The 20,756-nt window shown below is 35.4% G+C and overlaps 1 protein-coding gene across 3 annotated transcripts in view; it reads left to right on the forward strand.

Moving 5' to 3' along the window:
- Positions 1 to 20,756, forward strand: part of FGF14 (fibroblast growth factor 14) — a 377,538-nt gene that overhangs the window by 276,375 nt on the left and 80,407 nt on the right. For all 3 annotated transcript variants that reach the window (XM_005516471.2, XM_005516473.2, XM_005516472.2), the window contains exons 2-3: positions 6,924 to 7,034; positions 15,268 to 15,371. In XM_005516471.2, the coding sequence (XP_005516528.1) occupies positions 6,924 to 7,034; positions 15,268 to 15,371 (215 nt within the window). The remainder of the gene's footprint in view (positions 1 to 6,923; positions 7,035 to 15,267; positions 15,372 to 20,756) is intronic.

Here is a 20,756-nt window from a genome sequence, read left to right on the forward strand (position 1 = left end):
TATTTTTTGAGTATGAGCAAAATTACATTCAGTGCTTGAAAAAGGCTTATCATGGAAAGATAACAAAGTAGAGACTATTGCAAATTGAAAACACAGAAATTACTTAATTTGGGGATCTATTGCTTGATGCTTTTTTCTTTTCAAGAGAAATATTAAACAGTATTTTGTATAATGTTAACATTTTGCTGTTGAAATTTAGAATCAAGAATATGCCTGGTAAAACTAAAGTCAGGTACAGGAACAGCTCCAAAACATAACACTGGAATGTTATTTTATCTACCTTAATAAGGTTCAGTAAGACATACTGAGTATTTTTTAGGCTTATGTAAAATGAAAAGAACAAATAAAAACTGTAATAGCAAGACTTCTCTAACATGGAATTTAGACAGTAGAACTTTTAGTGTTTCAAAGTAAGTTGGGAAAGCGAATACAGTTGCAAAGATGGGGCTTTTTCATTAGTGGAAGATGATACTTTTTAGTTAAATATGTTGAACTGTAACTGGTGCTACCTAAATAAGCTTGCAATAGAGACCAGCTTCTTCTCAATATTCCTGTGTGCAACATAAACTGAGATATCATTTAGATATTAAGAAATTGGAGATCTTTGAATTTTAGTGTAGTAGCCAAAAGTGGAAGGCAGTGTTTAGGAAGGAACTTCACAAGTAATCACTGTGTTGCAAGATCAGAACCATCAGATTTATACAGTATAGTCCAGTAGGAAGAGAAATGCAAATTATTAAATTAATTTGCTAAAATTAAACTACAATGCTCATATAAAACTGTGATTTTGGAACAAAGTGTTTTCTGAACAACCTAATCTTCTTCCCCTTCCAACAAATACACTCCAAAAATATTATGTCTGGTAGAAGCTGATAATTGTTAAGCTGTAGACAATCTATTAAATCAAATCATCTTGTAAATCTGAACAGATATAAATTATCCCTGTCAGCAGCCAAGTTCCTTTAATTCTATTGATGATCAAATTTGTGCAAGTAAAGCCATATAGCAAGAAACAAGTCTCATGTAGTTTGAAACTCACCGTGAGAACCAGAGACAAAATGCCAGCGCCCACAAATGGAAGGGAGCACATTTTGCAGTTAACATAAAAACATTTGCAGCACAAAGGCCAGGATGCCGGCACAAAGAGGGCTTTTAAGAAGAGCAATCATTTTGCAGAACTCCAACCTGCTTTCATAGTTTACCGGGAAATTTCATAAACGCTGTGGAAGTGCCAATGACAATGACAGCGCAGGAACGTGGGAGGACTCTCTGTCTCTTAACCGCGCTCTCAAAGCGCGGTTCTGCAGGGGATGAGCTTGTGATGTGAGACAAACGGACAAAAAGTAGAGTTAAAAATAAACACCAAAGTTAAGTGCCCTGTAATCATCATGAGAACGGAAAAATAAGTGAGCAAAGAGAAAGCCACCTCGTTTCAGAACAAGTACTATTATTACTTATGGGAACAGGGAATAATGGAAGCTATTGCTTTTCTGAGTTCACATTATGTGCTTTTCCCTTCTGCCCTGAATAGAGCAAAACTTTCTTTCAAAAATATTATTCTCTCAAGTCTTTAATTAAAGTTTAATTTTCTGATGCATATTGTGAGATACTGAAAAAATTATTATTCAAATAAGAGAGCACTACCATATAAAATAAATGTTTGTATTGTATCACTTCCTATTAACAATGAGAGAAAGTAAAAACATGATCAGAAACTTGGAAACATTGAGACACCAGGTGATAGGACTGTCTAATAAAGAAGTTAGGAGTGTATAAAGCTTTTGAATGTATCACTGTATCACTGGAACAGCTGAAGACTTTAATAATGAAGGATGGTTTTAGATGCCTATTTAGGATTTTATCACCTTTAAGTGAAGTACAAAGTTCTGCATTTTGAATTCCCTATTGGCAATGTACTTGCTTCAGGAAGCTTGCCGTTACAATTGTGTAACACACATTTCAGTGGACCCTGCACTTCTGTGTGCTGGAATGACGATGCAAGGCTTGGCGAAAACAAGGGAAAATGTAATGTGAAAATCTGTAACGACTGTACCTGTTTGAGTACTGCTGCAATTGAACTGAAGCAGTACACTTGAGAAGAATATGACTTTTTAAAACTGGGAAGAGCATTAGAGCAGAAACTGTGATATGTGAAGTATGAATCCAAAGAAGAAAATGTAGTTTTTATGTGGAATTTTTCCCTGCTTCTAGAGTAGAATTGCTTAATGGAATGTGTCTAAAATACAAGCATTACAGAGACATGTTTAAAGTTTAATAAAGTATCCAGACATTAATTTGAAGCAACAATAAGTTTCTGGGCAGAAGCCAGTGAGGGATTGAAGATGTCTTGAACAGTGGTACAGTGGATGGGGTCTAACCTGCAAGCAGGGAATAGTTAATTATTATACAAAGTTAATTTTTATGCAAAGTAGAGACACTTCAACAAGAGAGATGGCAAGAATTCCAGTCCAACACACCCTACACACACACTACTTTTGGAGTACTATTGTGTAGGAAGTCAGGAGAAAGGGCTTTTTGCATTTCCCAGGCTTTACAAAATAATAGGGAGATGAGTCTAGAGTGGGTGAGGCACTCTGGACTTTCAGTGGGTGTTTTACTTTCCAGGTTCAAAAGGAATTTTGTGGTTGCAGGATATTGGGGGTTGACTTTTTAAAAAAATCTGAATACAGACTATAATGGGGTTTTATTATATTTTCAATAAAGTTAAATAGATGAAGGAGAAGGTTCCTAACAAATGTTGACCATAACATCAGCAATCAAGACATGATGGCCAAGTCATGGTAACTATCAAGGTACCATTAATATTAAATAAAAAATGCTCTTTCATTTTTCTTTTTTTTTTCTTTTTTCTTTTTTCTTTTTTTTTTCTTTTTTTCTTTTTTCTTTTTTACTTTTTTTTTTCTTTTTTATGAGTGGTACTTTTAGTACTAAAATATCCAAAAGTGAAAACTGTCAGATGGAAGTGCAAAGAATAAAGGACAAGTAAAACATGAAAGACCTGGAGCTCTTATCATGAGTTTGATGCTCTGCTATCTGAGCAGAATGTACCTCTAAATAACAAGCTTTTACTTGGCTCACTGAGCGACTCATTTTGTGACAGACTGGATAGTGCAGGTTATTCTCCATAAGAATGTGAGTTGATGTGAGACTACCCCTCTATTAAGCATTTGCTTGTCAGCAGGCTTTTATTTAGTCCCTTTGCACAGAAGAGGGAGAAAATAAATAATGACAGTAAAAAGAAACCTTCCTCTGGTAAAAACTAAAAATTAAAACTCCAGTGGATGCTAAGGGACTAATTTTTAAAATATACAATAGGTATATTCACCACTGCTCTTTCAGCATTTCTATGTCTTAACACTCAAATTTAATAAGTTTTTTCCCTAGTTTATTTTATATCTATAAAGTTTCTAAATACATCTGTCCTGGCAGTGTGTTGGAGTGGGGAAGTACACGCAAAAGCCATTCTCTCTGTGAACAGAAAATATTCACAGTTCAAACCATAAAGTGTCATAATTGTGCTAGAGCAAGAGCTGGATTCAGCCTGTCATGAGTTAATGCCAAAGCCATTTTTGTAGCCACTATTTGAGAGAGAAGACATCTTAATTAAACTCTGCCTTTGTCGAGGACATTAGAAAAGCTCCTGACAGAATGTTCATGCTAACTGCAATCATGCATCCTACCATCACCACTGACAAAGAAAAAAAGCAAGAAAAGTGGGTTGCAAGTGGCTGCTGTCACACAGATTGCTGTGAAAAAGAGGCTTGAGGAGCTGTTGCTTTGTCCATTCAGTATGGCTTTGAATTTTAAGATACAACCTCTAATAATGACAAGTCAGAATAATTTTTCCCAGCGAACGGCATTGCTGACATGTCATGCTGAACTGTTCATCCTCAGGAGTCAAGGCACAAAAAAAGATTGATAAAAATCATTAGGAGATGTTGAACTCTTCCATAATTTTTGATGCATGGTAAAGTTTGCTTTTTTTATAGTTTGAGTTCCCCTGAAATAAAGGTGGTTTAAATTAAATAGGAATTATATTGTTCACAAAGTAACATTGATATAGCAGCTAGGAGTTAGAGAGAACTAATAGCAAAACTCCTATGATAAAATCATGAGAGCTGGGAGCTCTCTGGTGAGGTTGTCTGCTCTTATCCTGTTTCTGGTTTATTTTATTGCTGTATTTTCTTGCCACTGTTTTTCTCTGTGGGAAGATAAAAGCGAGTATAGGGGTTAAAGGGTAGGAATAAATGCTGGTCTGTCTTTCTGTCTGTCTTTGCACTGTGGTGAGAGTTAAAAACAGGTGAGACACACAGTACAACTGTGGACAGGCACCACCAGTCTTCTGCTGTTGTTTCTGGGCATTGCTGCTCATTCCTGCTGTCTAGCAGACAGAGAAAAAAAACAATAAAAAAATCTAAATTTTTTGATCTAAACCAAATACAATTTGAGAAACTCATTTGTAAATCATCTGACTGTTCCTGTAATATTATTAAAAGACAAAGGGTAGATAAAATGCTACAGAAATACTGGGACTAGCAGATTTCTCTTCTCTGCTTGCTGCTCAGGTGTCTCAAAAAGGACCTGAAAGGGTAATTAATCTTTCTGCAAGGAGAAGAGATAAACTTCTTGCCCGACAGGATTGTCTGCTTCATCCTGGAGATACTTACCTTGAAGCTGTATGGAGTGACTATTTTGTGACTATTGCTTATTATGATTTGCATCAAGATTGATGTGTCATTTCACTTTCATTCAGATATAATTTTGGATAGCTGGTAAAGCAGGGTTAATTTTAAAGAATGCTTTTGATGAAAACAGATGAATGATTATTAGAAAGTATATTTAATTTTGTCAACTTAATTTTGTCAGTTTAGAAAAATGAATAGAATGAGCATAAACAATGACTTTGAAAGTGACTTCTAAGTTTGACATTTTTCCCTTGAAGCAGTAGATGTAAACAGCTGGTGACAGTGAGTTGACTGTACTTTGCCTTCCTATGAAACTTCTTTCCACCAGAAAATGTTGATAAAAAGTCATTTATTCATGATTCCTTGGGTATGGAAAGTGTTTTTCGGAATGTTAATACTTTTCCTATAAATAATTTTTAAAGATCTAAGTTTTAATATTATTTTTATTATACCTTTATTTAGTCTTTAAAGATGCCTTTTTAATGGGTGTTAAGCAAGCATGTTTAAAATTGTCAATTTGAAGTACACATGGAAAGCATACATTGACAGGAATAGTGCCTGTGTAAAAGGAACTCACTTTTTGTTTTTAAATTATGAAAATACTTTTGTATCACCTGATGAAGTTGATGACGACAGTGCCTTCAAATGAATTGCAGTTTAACATGTTTAAAATTTTGAAATATATTTATTTCTGAGTATTCATATATAAAGACAAACTTTTGATAATGTAAAAATTAACAGAAAGCAGAATTTTCAGTTAAATTTTAAAAATTTAAGTTGTAGCATGCTTATATGTTGATCTTCGATTGTCCATATTATTTATTTCCATGCCTCAGAAGTCTTATAGTGTTACTATTTATAGTAACAGTTTTTAATTATATTTACAGTTTATCTTGTATTTTTAATTTAGATGGGCTTATTGTTTAATACAACTTTGTAATTTGGATATTCAATAAAAACTCAACATTTGCAGGATAATTTCATAGAACTGAGCCTCTATAGAAATTTCAGTACATACCATTTAGAGGCAGTTTTGTTTATCACTGTTTGTTTTCATGTCCCCCTAGGATACTCTAAGTAACCCAGCATGATTAATTGTGAGAGCAATTATACACAAATTTTGTATTCTGCCCGCAGGCTTGCATGAACATACTTTCTGTCTTCCTTCAAAGTTCACATGTTTATTTTATTATGTATCTGTATCAAAGTATTTATTAATTTAATTAATTATTGCAGAGCTAAGCATGATATGATATGATATAGATATTTTAATGCCAATATTCTCAAAATTTATGTACTGGCTGCCTGGAACTGGGCCTCACAGTTAATGTGTAACAGTATTAATACTGATATCATACAGAAGTAGTTCTGCTGAATTTTTTAAAGATGTGATGCCTTCTTTCTCTGAACCAGTTTTGCAACAGCTCAGTTTGTGATTTGGTGAGGCAACATCTGTGCTGTGAATCAAAAAGTTTGCGACTTGGCACTCCCCGTCCAATTCTTGGCAATTTTCATAAATGCAGAGTATTAAATGGAGTACCATCATTCTTCCAGCTACCTGGATTTCCCATAGCTTTAGCTTACTGAGAGTTTTTTCAGCTTTTTCTTTCTACTGAAGAAAGATTATGTCTTGCCCTGATTGTGGGTGTTATTCCCTGGGGAGTGGGAGAGGGCAGATGAGTTGGTTCTACTTCTAGCTTGGTTAAAATATTCTGAGAACTTCAGATGGTACTGTTGCAAATTACACCAGATAAGTTTACCACTTTTGATAGGAAAGGAAACCTACCTTGTCCCCCCAGTTTCCTTAAAACTTATATGCAGTACAGTAAGTTGCTAACATATATGAAACCAGTAGGGTTTTTCAAATGTTTTGTTAGTGTCTATAATGAGCTATATTGTTTCTGAAGTCTAAAATGCTTTTCAGGGCTTAATATGGTTTAAGCTTTTGACTGGGTATTTCGGGTGTTCTTTTTTTCTCTGTTTTACCTGTATTAATTGTAATGAAGGATGTTGGAGGCAGAGAACAGGACACAGAACTGACCTAACAACACTCTGCAGAGAGATTTTTTCTCCATCTCCATCAGCACACATCCTGTTGTAGTACTTACTTTTAAGACAGCACTGCTGCTTCACCAAACATCCTCCTACAGTGAGAGAAGTAGGGATAACTCTTGGAAAAAGTTTTGAGGCTAGTGACAAAATATGTTTGTCTTTCAGATCCCCAGCTCAAGGGTATAGTGACCAGGTTATATTGCAGGCAAGGCTACTACTTGCAAATGCACCCCGATGGAAGTCTCGATGGAACCAAGGATGACAGCAGTAATTCTAGTAAGTGACTGCCCCAGGGGAATGTCTTAATCGCACACGCAGATCGCATCGCTCAAATGTGTTTGCACAGGCACCGTGTTAATGCCTGCCTTTGGAGGGTTTCTGAGTGTGTTTTGTCCCAAGGAGGAGGGTTCTGTCTGTTCCAAGCCTGATGTTCCACCAGCATGGCTCATGCAGGACATTGGCCTAAATGTGTTGCCTCTGAAGGGGAAGGCGTAGGTGCTAATGGACCTTAGGAGGAAGATATTTAGGCCAATGAATGTCTTCTGGTAATTTTATAAAAGTGGTAAAATTATATTAAAATAATTTTTTTCTAAAAACTCATCTAACAAAAAATTTGTATCTTCCAATAAATAAAAAAAAAGAATTAACAAGACATGGAAACTAAATTTCTCAGAAAAATCTGAATTTACAAGCAAATAAATGTATGCTAAACTACCAAAGACCTTCATAAAACACATGCTAAATTACCTTGCTGAAGGTACTAAAAATTTTGGGGCTAAAATCTTGTGCCAGCCAGAATTCCAATGATGTTAAGAGATTTTATGCCACTGTAGAGACGACAAAAGTGGCAGTTTTTAAAAATGTTCCAAACAAAAGAGGTCTTGAAAGGCCGTGTGGATTGCTGCTTTGGTATGCTTTTCATATGATACTGCTACGTATTTTCGTTCAATGAGCATATATATATGTTTGATAACTTCAGCTGCAGATGGTAATTAAACAAACCTGTTCTTACTCTGGAAACAGTTGATTTGTGTTTTGTTTAATTATCATGACATATTTAAGTAATATTTCTGTGTCATCTAGAATTTTATTTTAAGCACTTTTAATACACAAGATTTTTCTTCTTATTATGCATATATAAATAACCCCTTCATTTTATTAAAAATGTTGAAATTAGGCTGGAGAAATTAAGGTATTTGAGGTTTCTGACTTACATTGGTAAGGTCCCTATTTTAATTGATGCATAGCTGTCTTTTATAACACCTTTCATCAGCAGATAGCATGATCATCTTGTTAGTTTTTTTTTTTAATTGAGAAAAATCGGTTAATATATATTTTTGTGTATCTCTGCTTGTTTTCCAAGTGGTTTTGTTCCCCTTTCATGCCCTCCCCATCCCACCCCCATCCTTGTTTCTTTTCTTCCCTCTGTTTCCATTTCTCATGCCCACTTCAGTACTGGAGTACATATGAAGACCTTAAACAGGACAAGATTATTCTCACTTTTTACAGAAGTTTTGCATAGGTGAGGTCTAAGAACTGTCTTAGGGTATAAGTGCATATCTCTCTCCCTCTGCCCATCTCTCTTATTTTCAGCTTCAGCACTAAGATGTGTATGACTGCAACAATTTTGTAATGCTTTTTTGTTATTTCTGAGAGATTTTTTAACTCTTAGATCTCTGGATTTGGAGTCTTTTCAAAGCTAGACCACAGTGCCTTACTTTGCTCTTTTTGATGTTGTCAGCTTCACAAATTGTCCTCTTTTGGTTTCTTTTTTACTCTTTCTCTCTCCTCTTCTATGCATTTCTGATTTTCCAGCTCTCTGCCCATCTCCCTTATTCTTCTTTATCCAAAACGTAGAATGAATATTCTATATAATAAATAATCTGATATTTTTAACTTCTCCAAACTTAACAAAATACTATACAAAATATAGAAGTATTATATAAAGTATATAGAAGTATTATATAGAAGTCTATATAAAATATAGAAGTATTGTGAATTTTGCATAAATATTGTTAGATAATTTGGTTTACTCCAAAATTATTTTTTTGCTAAAAAGGTGTGGGGTTGTTTTTTTTTTTTTTTTTCACAAATGCTTTTTTTTCTTCTGTCTTTAACTGGTGGGATTATTTTTTTCATAACTACTCCAATTTTCCAATATTTTTTAGTAAAGACAGTTCAGAACAGAAGTATGCAAAATTAATGTGTTTGTCAGGAAGGCTTACAGTCTACTTCTGAAATTTTGTTGGTATATATGAATCAACACTATATTAAGAGCTGAAAAGATTTACCTATTTGGTATCTTCATTATTGTATGAATATATGTTTGTTTCTTTTGTGCTGCCAGTCTTAGTTTTTTCCCTTTCCACTTTGTTGCCTTTAATTTCCTGTTGAACTTTTCTTTTCCTATTGCTTTTGTTTGTTGCAGCATGTGTTGTTTTTCCTACTCTCTTTCACTTTAAAACAATCATCTTCTCATGGATGGAATTTCTAGTGTTTTGATATTTTATTTTGTGAACTCCTTAGCATGATAATTTCTCTCTGAGGCTTACAAGTGAATTACTTCTGGCAGCTGCCCAAGGGAGAAAATTCTGCTTCTGACCGTGATGCTTGCAGGCTGCCTGTTTAATGTGCCCGGTGGCTGAAGGGAAGGACAGGTATCAGCTGTCCATAGGACAGATAGACTACTTACCTGGATAGTGAGGATGACTTCAATTCAAGGTGTGTTTTCATCAAAAAAAGGAAATACAGACTGCCAAAGGGTGTGCATCTCTGCCAGCCTTCCACCTGACTTCTGCTCTATTCACTGTCCCTGAAGAGAGCCCACTGAGTAACTGGGTGTCAGAGAAGCCAGAGGGAGAGAGGAGCGAGGGAGAGAAAAAAGATGCAGTTTCTTTTTTGTCTTCAGCAGGGAAACTGAAGCTTAGTCATGCTGCTACTTTTTGTGCTGTTGCCATGTATTTTTGTGTCAAGCAGTTAGAGAAGTAGTACTTGAAGTTAAAATTCCCTCAAGTGCCTGTATCATTTTGTACTCATTTCACATGTATGTCAGTAAACATAAGTTTGCACGCTTTTGGAGTCACAGTTATAGAGAGGTAGCTCAAACTAAAATTAAGATTTGCTTCTATCTAAAGTCAAATGAGTTTTACCAGTGGTTTTAATCAGCTGCTCATTATCCCAGTTTGAGTAAGGTTAGAGACTGCGGAGAGAGATGACAAGATTTTTAGTGTATCACTGTGTGCAAACACATGAAAAAGGAGGAAAGATGTGATGTGCAATTGCATCCCAGAATGTACTTTTGTCTGCTCATGTCTGCCATGATATTAGAACCCAGCCTAAACAGACCAACAGGTTTCAGTTCATTGCTGTAATTTCTTTTTATAACTTTGCCAAGATAATGATGTCTCATGAAACAATGGTAATTAATGCACCTATTGGTTAATGGTGCTGACTTTCCTTAAATCACTTCACCAAATCAAAGCTGTTATCCAAACAATCTTGTGTGTACAGTCTGTATTTATTTGGTTTTTGCCCCACTCTCAGTGATATCTTGTTTTATCTAGTTTTTTTTTGGGGTTTTTTTTTTTTTTTTTTCATTTAACTCCTCCGATGCCTTTCATTTCTGGTTTGCTTTTGTGTCTTGCTTGTAGCAAAGGCAGGAGTGACTGTGGTTAAAGCTGTGGCTCTGGTTACTGAGGTCCTACTCATTCTAGCTGTCACACTCACCCTAATTCTCCTGGATTTTACAGGTGCAAATGTGGCTTGCTTCACTGGCCTCAGCATTATTAATTAGACAAAGCAAACTACTACACAGAAATCATAAAGATACAAACTATTTCCATACGTGTAGTAACAAGCATTACATTCTCCTTCTGTCCTCCCCACCTAAAATAGCTCATTTTTAGGCTTTGGTCTATCTTCAGAGTTTTGTCTCATGAATTAAGAGTTGTGAATAAAAGACTAATTAATTTGAGAAACAGAGAATTGCAACTTTTTATTTTCTGAGATTGAAAACCTGAATCTTTCAGCCCTATATTTTGTTTTAATTCACCTAGAGTGTATCTTAGCCAACAACCACTGAAAAAATGCAGCGTAAATGGTGATACTTTCCTTTATAGGTGACAAACCTGACTGTAACACTCCAATGTTGCAATTTGTACCCCTTATGAAATTACAATTGTGTTTATAACATGTTTATAATATTCTCTAATTAAAAGAGCATTAATCATTGGTAGTCTTATTTCATAAACTGATAAATGAAAAAGTGAACATTATCCAGTAAATTTTGATTTGGCTGTGCTGTGCAAATCTTTTATTATGCTGCAGCATGCTTTACCTCCTTTGTGGTGCATGGTACCTGGTACAGTTGCTCTTCAAGAAATCCTGAAACCATTAAACATTCCTTTATTTTCATCTTTTAATGCATGCTTCTAATGTTCTCTTTATATCTCCCAAATTGAATGTGGAAGCATTAACTTTTTTACCTCTTTATAAAATACCTACCACTTCATACCAGTTCATATTTTGGTTTGAAGGTACTCATAAAATAACCTTTACAGCACCCTTGTATGGTAAAGGAGGTAATTAGATAGAAATAAAGCACATAAAGATTAGGGAAAAAACACCTGCAGTGCTGTTAAATTTGGATTAATTAATGTTAATTTTGGATTACTGCACTGAGATATCTGCAGCCTGATGCTTGCACTGGTTTTTACTTAAGTTTTTCCTCAAAGAATTATACAGGCATTTACTCCTCTATTTACACCACCTCTGGGAGCTAGGTAAGCCTGTTTCTCCCACTGGGATAATCTTAGTCTGAAAGGTAAATGTTCAGTCATACTTAAAAGAAAAGTTTTAATTATGTCTTCTGTAAGACTGGGCAGGTAGAATGGGTTTGCTCCATAAAAAATGGGTGGACAAGCCTCTAAACACCAAATTCCTTGCAGTCACTGCCAATCTAAAAGATGCTTTGAATAAATAGTTGCCTTGATCTGATTGGAGATTGGGTGCTGTGGAAAGTTTTGTTAACTGTCACGAGGGCAGTGTGTGTGCAGAAGAGACTGCAAGTTCATAACTCTTTAGCAATCCATCTCTAGCAAGATTCTTGATAGAAACAGTCATCTGTAATAGCAATTTTCTTGTAGCTGCAAGTCAGTTGTACCTAAATAGACTTTCACAAGTATATGGAAATACCTGATTTCAGGCATTTCAGATATCAAGTTAATGGACAGTGTTGGTATAACGTAAAAGAAGGAAAAAGTTATATGGTGGTTTTGTGTTCGGCTCAAGAAAGGAGTGATTGGTTATAAAAAAAGTGGACTCAAACATTTGGTAAAACTGGGTTAGAATCCAACTCAGATTTAGAGTGCCTGCAAGTCTCCTCCATGAAACCTAAACAAATAACCCTTTTTCATGCCAGTTGTTCCTGCTAACTGCCCCCAGCCCCATTTTCTGATCTTTTTTGTGGTGGGAGTAGGCTTGCAGGCTTAGGAAAATGAGAACACAATGCTTTATTGCTGTGATCTAGATAGAATACAAAGCAAAGTGAAGGAGTGCGCACAGTCTTAGCACCAAGGAGAAAGGGTTTTACTTGCACCATTTTTGCCAATCAGTTCCCTTGTCTTCCCTGATGCTCCCACTTCTTACTTATATTTGGAATTGCCAGGCTTTCTACTTAAGCGTGCAGCATGGGAATATTGAGCACCAGGCACCGCTGTAATTTCCAGGGCTGTTGGAGGGTGCGTACCTCTCCTCAGCTTATCTATGGCCTCACAGAACTGACTTTAGGTACATAAAGTTGTTCAGGAACCTCACTTCCCACTCCCCAGGTTTTCATTTCAGATCATTTTCTGAAACAGAGAGGGAAGCAGGGGACATGGCTCTTTTTAGTGACCTACTCAGATAAGAGTGTAGGTTTGGCTGTGCAGAATTGGAATGCCAGAGCTCTCTAGAAGACTTTCCGCTTTTCTTAGAGCACATTTTTTACTAGAGTGAGGAATAGCACAGGTGAATCCTAGGAATGTGTGAAATGTTTAATTGAACACAAAAGTCTTGCTCAGTAAAGAGCACTGCCCAGTCAGGTTCTGGAGGGAATTGAATTTCTTTTGGCCTGCTTCAAAGTGCATTAAAACCACATGCTGTTCCTTATTGGTGCATGTTTTGCTGACCCCAGTATGAAGCACATTGCTGAACATTTGTCAATCAATAGCTGAATGTAGACTGGCCTCCCTAGTTTCACTCAAGTCTAAAGGATTCTGTGAAGCTTATTGACTATTCTGAATGTACAGAATTGCAGCATTCCAGGTCACACTCTAAAATTTTGAGTGTTTAGATTAATTGCAGGAGCTCTGAAAATCTCCAATTAAAATTTGGTGGCAGTAAAAGATGCATTACATGCCCTCCACAGTGCTTTCTGAATTCATCAGCGACTATAAGCCACTTCAGTAACTTTACAGACTGCACAAAACACTGCTGTGCTACAGGCGTGTAATTCTTGTTCAATGGTGGTTGGATTTATGGGTTTTTTTAGCTTTGATGCTTTATTTTTAGTATTAAAATGGCAAATAATATCTACATTTCAGAATTTTTGACTGAACCACTTTGACTGGGAGTTATTTTTCATTAGCTGACAGTCCTCATGGCTGACTTGTCTTTTGTGTTCACCTCTTTTCTTTTTATAAGTATTGTTTGTTTTTCCTTCCTGGTGTCCCTTCAGTTGTTTCTTCAGTCCCTTTAGCATGGTGTTCATATGGAGATTTGCTCCTGCAATTTTTTTTCTTCTAGGAAAAAATCCAAACTCAATTGCTATCTGATACTTAGTTTTGCTGTGACAGACTCCCCCTCCACAACCCACAAGAGTGATTTTGCTGGTTTTGACATTGTTTCATTTGAGGATAATGACCTTAACTGATTTTTGACTTCCAAATTATATTGAACTAAAAGCCCTCAAGCCATGCAGTGTTTAGCTTATATATTTTTAGGATATCTTTTCTCTGAGTGCCATATTTCACAGTTTTACATTTATTAGACAGGAAACCTTATCTATAATATTACAATATTACAGAATATACTTTTTTTTTTTGTAGTAAACAGCACTGTAATATCCTAATGTAAAGGAGAATTTTGGAAACAACTGAAATTAAAATGCTATTTATTTGTGCAAATTCTTCTTATCTCTTTTAATTTCTTTGTAAAGCTGCCAAATAGCTTTGAGTTCTTGTAGAGCTCTTTTGAATATATTTTTCTTTCTACCGCTCTAGGAAGTGCTCTGCTACAACTCCTAGCTTTATATTGACTTTGTGTATTCCTAAAATTATCTGATGTTACATATTATTTTTCTGCATAACAATGCTGAAGGAAAGGTGTCTCTTTTTTTTTTTTTACATGCTTATATTTCTGGTAGGTATTCCTACCTATGTTTTTTTTTTTCTCTCAGTTGTAAAACTTGATCATATTGATCATAAACAAACTGTGGATTTTTGTCCTTTGACCAAATAGGAGTTTTCATACCTTGAGAAATGTATTTGTCCACTGCAACTACATGATCCTTTTTCTCTTGATTTTGGCTTTGGCTCTGACATTCTGATTACAGATAGCCTCATATAATACACTTCTTGGTCACATCTATGGATATCCTTCTTAAAGTTTGAGGAACTCACTGTAGATGTTACTGTGTTCCTGAGACCTGACTTGATAGAAACGTTCCCACTGCATATGCTGAACACACTGCTTGTGCTTTTGGTTTTCATCCCAGGACTTGTGAATCCTTGGCTCATCCAGAGTGGACAAACATTTGGCATGAACCCTGTCTCATCCAGGTCTTCCAAGACTGATGTGCGCTTTGCATCTAATTTTCTAGCAGGAGTCAGTAAATGTAATATAGGCGTGCGCTGGCACAAGTTTTAGAAGAATTGGTTCATGCCACCTACTTATACAACTTGTGTTTTTCTGTGGTGAGGCTGGTAAACTCCCGCTCTTCACACTGGTCTTTTTTTCAGAGAGTAATCAAAGTTGTGGCTGATTGGATTACTACAGAGGTATATAGTATTTCTAGGGTATTTGTTATTAGGTGGTTTTCTAATTATTTTCTAATTATTACCCCAAGTTCTGTATTCTTTTCAGTAACATTTATGCACAAAGTTAAGCACATATTTTAATGCTTTTATGAATTATGATAAGCCTCTGTCATTACCTGACACCAGTGCCTTACTGTTTGTATCACATATAACATTCACAAAAGAAAAAAAAAATAAATTTGAAATAACAGATCCCTTGACATCAGTCTTTAATAAGGGCACCTCTTAATCAAAAACCTTAAAAATGCCCAAGAAAATAAAAAGCTACTTACCAGAATCAAAGAAGCAAGATTTTCTGAGTTGGTCTGATTTTAAAAGCATAAAAAAGTTATACAGAAGCTATTTTTCTTTCTTCTTTTTTTTGCTAATGATGTTTATTAGACTATTGTATTAACCACAACATATTTATATCTGGGCATGTTTTTTCTTCACAGCTTTATTCAACCTTATACCAGTGGGGCTTCGAGTTGTCGCTATCCAGGGTGTAAAGACTGGGCTGTATATAGCCCTAAATGGAGAAGGTTTCCTCTACACATCAGTAAGTACCTTGCTGAACTCTCTTGAGGAGGCACAGTTGAAATCTACACAGGAATGAGACACGTGCCCACTTTCAAGAAGTTCTGTAATGTCTGTATACGTTGCACACACTGCGCTCGTGTGTAGCATTATCTATAAATGGGACACAGGGAAATCACTGTGTACTATGTATGAAAGTCTGAATGTTAACAATCCTAAAAAAACATACCATAGAACTCTTTTCCTGGCAGGGTGTAGGGGGAGAATGCCATATGCCACAAAGATTATAATTTTCAATTAAGTTCTTCAAAATTTTAAACTAAAGACCTGTGGTTTCTTTCTTAGTGACTTGTTGATCAGAATCCAAAAACCGCTCCAACGGTTCTTTTAAATGATAAGATTTATGAGTGCAACTTCCATCTAAAAGGTCATTAACAGCCTTATGGTTTATCACCATATAACTGTTTGTTTTGTAACTGTATGCTTATTGTTATTGATTTTTTTTTAATATCAGATATAAGGAAAATAAAGAGTTCTGTGAGGCACTATTACCTCTGTAGAATGATCAAAATTTAAAAAAAAAAATCTTTTGAGTCACAAAGAAGACTGCTGGAAAAAGTGGCTGGAAAGACCTCAGATTGTGATATTTCAAATGATTTGATGCTAATCACTCAGTGTGTTGTGAATATAAAATTCCTCAGTTTTGTATAAATTTACGGTCTTAACTTCCTTTGAAAGGCAAGCAACTTTAATGTGAACAGGCAGTTCTGTCAGGTATTAACAAGGTGGCTTAAAGGATTTTTCATTACTTTATTTTTATTTACATCTTTGTTAAATTTATTTACATAGTGTTTTTTCCTTTTTTTACGTCACATAGTTCTTAATTCCCAGCTGAGTTACAATACACTGCTTTGTTTTCAATGTCCATTGAAAGGAAATTGGAAAGATTAAGTTTCTGATGCCTGAGGGAAAATATTCTGTTTGCTTCAAACATACAATTGTCTTGCAAAAGCTAATTAGGAAGAAAAAATGGAAGAAATCTTGAATGCCAATGTTAAGACAAAGAAAAAATTCCTCCTCATAAAATGCCTGCTGGAAACTCCAGCAGTATCGTCTACATTTTTTTTTTTACATCATGTACATTTTACATTTTTTGAAAAAAAATTTACAAATTTTTACATTTTTTACATTCAAAATAAGAATTCTATTACAGGAAAACATACAAATTTGCTATCAGAAGGAAGAAAATATGAAGAAACCTTGAGCTATTAGAGAAAATGAATCACTTTCTTTCCAGTTCCATCACATTGTGAGGGGAGTTAATTTCTGGATCATGGCGTGAAGAGCATTATTTTTAAAGTGTTGGCACAGTGAAGAGTACATTCTTGCCCAGCACTGTTCCTGAAGTGACTTCTCAGTCCTCCAGAAAGAAATACAAGTTTCAGAAGCTGTGCAGTTTCCTGATGGTTAATTTTGCAGGGGGACAAAACATGTACAAATTGTGGTAGGCAATGTTTTATGTATTATTCTGGAAATGAATCAAGTTAAATGAAGTTAAGTGAGGCAAAGAAATGAGTGTTTTTATAATGTACTGCTTACTCTTCCTTGTACAGAGAATGAAAAATGAGTGGCTCATTCAATGACAAATTTTAAACATTAGAAAACACAGCAGAAGACTCTGTTATGTCTACAAAATGATTTTCAACTTAAACTTTTGTTAAGTAGAAAAATAATATCATTTGATCAAAAATTTAAAGATAGTGATTCCAAAACATCAGTGCTGTAATAAAAGTTTGTTTATTTTGTATTAATGTATGGACAATACTGATAATACATTTTTGTCTCAGCAAGTGCCTGCTTTCACCTTAAGGACTAATGCATTTGAATATAAAATGACAATGACATCAGAGAGAAGTCTGTGTTCTGAGGATCAAGAAATAGTGTATGCAGAATTACATATCACCATTTGTAGAAAAATATTTTTAACCAATCACTTTCTCTTACTGTCTTGGTGGACTTTTTGACTCCTTTTTCACATCTGTGTATCTGTTAACACCTAAATGCAGAAGTTCTGTATTACATGTCACATGTTTTTCCCTTGGTTATTTAGGAGAGAATGGGAGAAGAAAATTTTTTAAGTTTCATATGCCGACTACCATCACTGAAAATGACTGCTGCATAATGGGAATGCTAGTTAAAATGTACATAAATTTATACTTATTACCAAGTTTTTATGAAGATTTAAAAAATGGAAGCATGCCCTGTAGTCTAAGTAGCATTTTTAATCTAAGTTGAGACTGAAGTTGTGTATAGTCCTTCTCTGCAGAAAAGGTCGGTGTCCCCTCTTCCTATCACATTCATATTTGCAGTATATGAAACCTTTATCTGTGAGAATATCCTACATGGTGATGCTTCTCTTCAGAGACTGAAGGCCCCAACTCAATTATTTTTATTATAAGGTTCACATCACGTTGACTAATTAAGCAACAGCACTGACAGGAAAGGTATTATGTGTGAAGCTGCTGAGCGTTCTTTAAGAAGAAAACGAAGGTACAGTGACAGACTGGTTTTGCATACAGATTATCAAATGAAAATTTACATTGTTTCTCACCTTTTTTTAAATCCTTTTTTTAATGTTTTTTTGCATTAGATTGAGAGCTGCTCTTTTTTCCCCCTTTATTCTGCCATATATAAGATTTTTTCAACTATTTCTCAGAATTAGAACTAGAAAAATGTGCAGACACTTCATAGAAGAGTGTTATGTTGTCAGTATTTCTTAAGACAGAAACAGGAGGACAGCAAATTGTGTAGGAGGATCAGTCTCAAGAGCTTTTCATACCTATTTTGCCTGCTGTGGCACTTTGAGATTTGTATTCTGTCCTCTGAGAATAGGTTCTCTAACCTACACTATCAAAGTCTTGTAAAGTAAAGGAGAAGATTCTTTGGAGTTTGATAGGGTTTTCAAAATTCCTGAGAGAAATTATTCAAATTTTTTTCCAAAATCATAACGTGATTTTTTTCTATGCATTTAAAGTAATTATTGTAATACCATATTTAATTATTTTCTATCATGTGAAATATGGGAACAAGAGCCTTTTCATGGTGTGTTTTTCCCTGTTCTTTTAAGGGTTAGCTCACTTAAAGACTATCCATTAAGCTTACCTATTTTGAAGCTTTAGATTGCTCCAGCTCCAGCTTCATTTCTCAGAGTGTTTATATTCATATATGCTTCAGATCTGTATATCAATATATATCTAGTCATAAATAGGATATATTTACCTACTGGAAGCTTCCCAGTTCTACATGTATGTTAGTGAGCAATGAGAATTATAAAAGTGCATTAAAATTTATTTTAGATGGTTTAATGAATTGTGAATAATTTAATATTTATGGCTGACTAAGTAACTGTGAAAGCTAGTTGGAGAATCTGGATTTTTCCACAAACAGCCATCTCAGTTACTAGTGAGGTTTTTGAAATAGTACTTATGGACTTCATATGTTAAAGTCAAAAAATCTGCCTTATTCCTTTCTTCCTTTTGAAAGGGTGAGCAAGATGAGGTTTCATTTCCAGTTTTTGTCTTGTCAAAATCAAAAGGAATGAAACTGGCTCCATGCACTGAAAAAGGGAGCACAGCTGCAGGGATTCTCCATGGGGAACAGGTATTGCCAGCAGCAAGGTGGCAGTGCAGTACTTGGCAGAAGCTTTTGTTGGGTCTGATGTTAATTTTGATCAGCTCCCTTTGCAAATGGTTCATTAGTTCAACTTCCTGGGGGCTGCAGGTTTTGTTTTGCTTCTAGGATTTCCTGCTATCTTAGCAGGAAAAACTATAATACTTAGCAGGTAAAACTTATAATATGTTAGTCCATTTTATGATTCCTATTTTCCTGTGATGAGAATAGGAGAGTCTTCTGGATTTACATCAATAGATTTTTCTCCAGAATTATTTGATATATCTGGGAGTGTTAAGAAGGTCCACTGGTTCCCTTTTTCATCATAGGAGCAGTCTGGCACGGTACTACTACCTGTATTTAGTATCAGAGCAAGAGAGAAGGGAAAATCCAAAATGTAGACAAGGAAAAATCCTCTCTAGAACATCTTAAACTTCTTGTGTTTTCTTCTTTGTGTTTCCTGTTTCACCATTTCTTCTACCACTTTTCTGAGACCAGGGATGTGGAGTAAACCAGAGAGGAAGGGGTGCATCTGTGCTATTGTCCAGCAGCAGGTATCAAAGTCATAGGAATTCACTGCATGGTTTCTTAGTGAGACTGATGCTTTAAAAGATGACTGAGCCTGCAGTGCCAGGTCTGACCTCCCTGGTCCCCTCTTCCACCATTGTGTGCTGTGGTTCCAGAGCTCCTCTTCTGGGTAGTGGGAACCTCACTGCAAGGATGTAGAAAGTCAAAGAAAGAGAAGAGAGACATGGCTGCATTTCTGTGAGGTTTTACCAACTTTTTGTAAAGTATTTCAGAATTAGGAATGTCACACTACAAACCTAACAGAATAATCTTCTTGTGAGGCGGGGGTTTGTGCTTTTGATCTGCCATGGTACACAGTGTTGAGGGTGTTGGTTGGGGCAGCGTTTCTGTTGCAGTAAGACATCAGTCTGTGTCACAGCCTTCATGAAAGAAGAGAACATCAGTATCTGTTGCTGAGAAGTGTATTTGTTCTATCACTCTGGCAACTCTCACCTGAAATAAAAGCCTTTGAGGATTTCTCCTGACATTTCAGCAGCTTCCCAATGTCGTTATTTCTGCCACTTCTTTAAGCCCACATAATTGACCTCTCTGAGGAGAACAAAATTCAGCCTCAAGGAAGAACATAGGAGCACCTTCAGTGAAGCCTGGAAAAGAGTGAGAATTAAAGTAGTCTGTATTTCTAATATTCAAATCAAAGTCAAATGAAAAATAAATTTTGTCTAGCTTTTCATAGAGTCTCACTTTATGCTTTGGAATAACAAAGCTTTGCATGTGCAGTATTTTGAATAAGGTGCATAAAACCTTATAATAAACAGAGCAGAAGGGTGTTTAAACTAGACAAAACCGAAGAGGAAATGTGATGATTTAAAATTTTAAACATTTACAAGAATAATCAAAAAGGGGTTAATGTTGACATCAGAAAAACATTGTTGCAACAGTAGTTGACCTATGTTTTGGCAAAGATCATTCTCTACCTTGCAAAGTATTGTAGAAATAGTCAGGAATATATCTGTTTAGAGAAAAAGTAACAAATAGTGCTTGCTCTGTGATTGAAAAGATTTCTACTATTATTTCTAGTGGTCAAAAGTATAAAGCTAAATATCAGAAAAGGGTAAACCCCACTGCTCTTGAGGTGTCTGTGGTTTCATGAATGTAAGCACATCAGAGTGGCGTGTCTCATAATATTGTGATTAGTAGAAAACATTATTTT

Source organism: Pseudopodoces humilis, chromosome 2, assembly GCF_049639895.1.
Source record: "Pseudopodoces humilis isolate 2021_Gansu_Grassland_sample_001 chromosome 2, ASM4963989v1, whole genome shotgun sequence".
NCBI classification, from domain to species: domain Eukaryota; kingdom Metazoa; phylum Chordata; class Aves; order Passeriformes; family Paridae; genus Pseudopodoces; species Pseudopodoces humilis.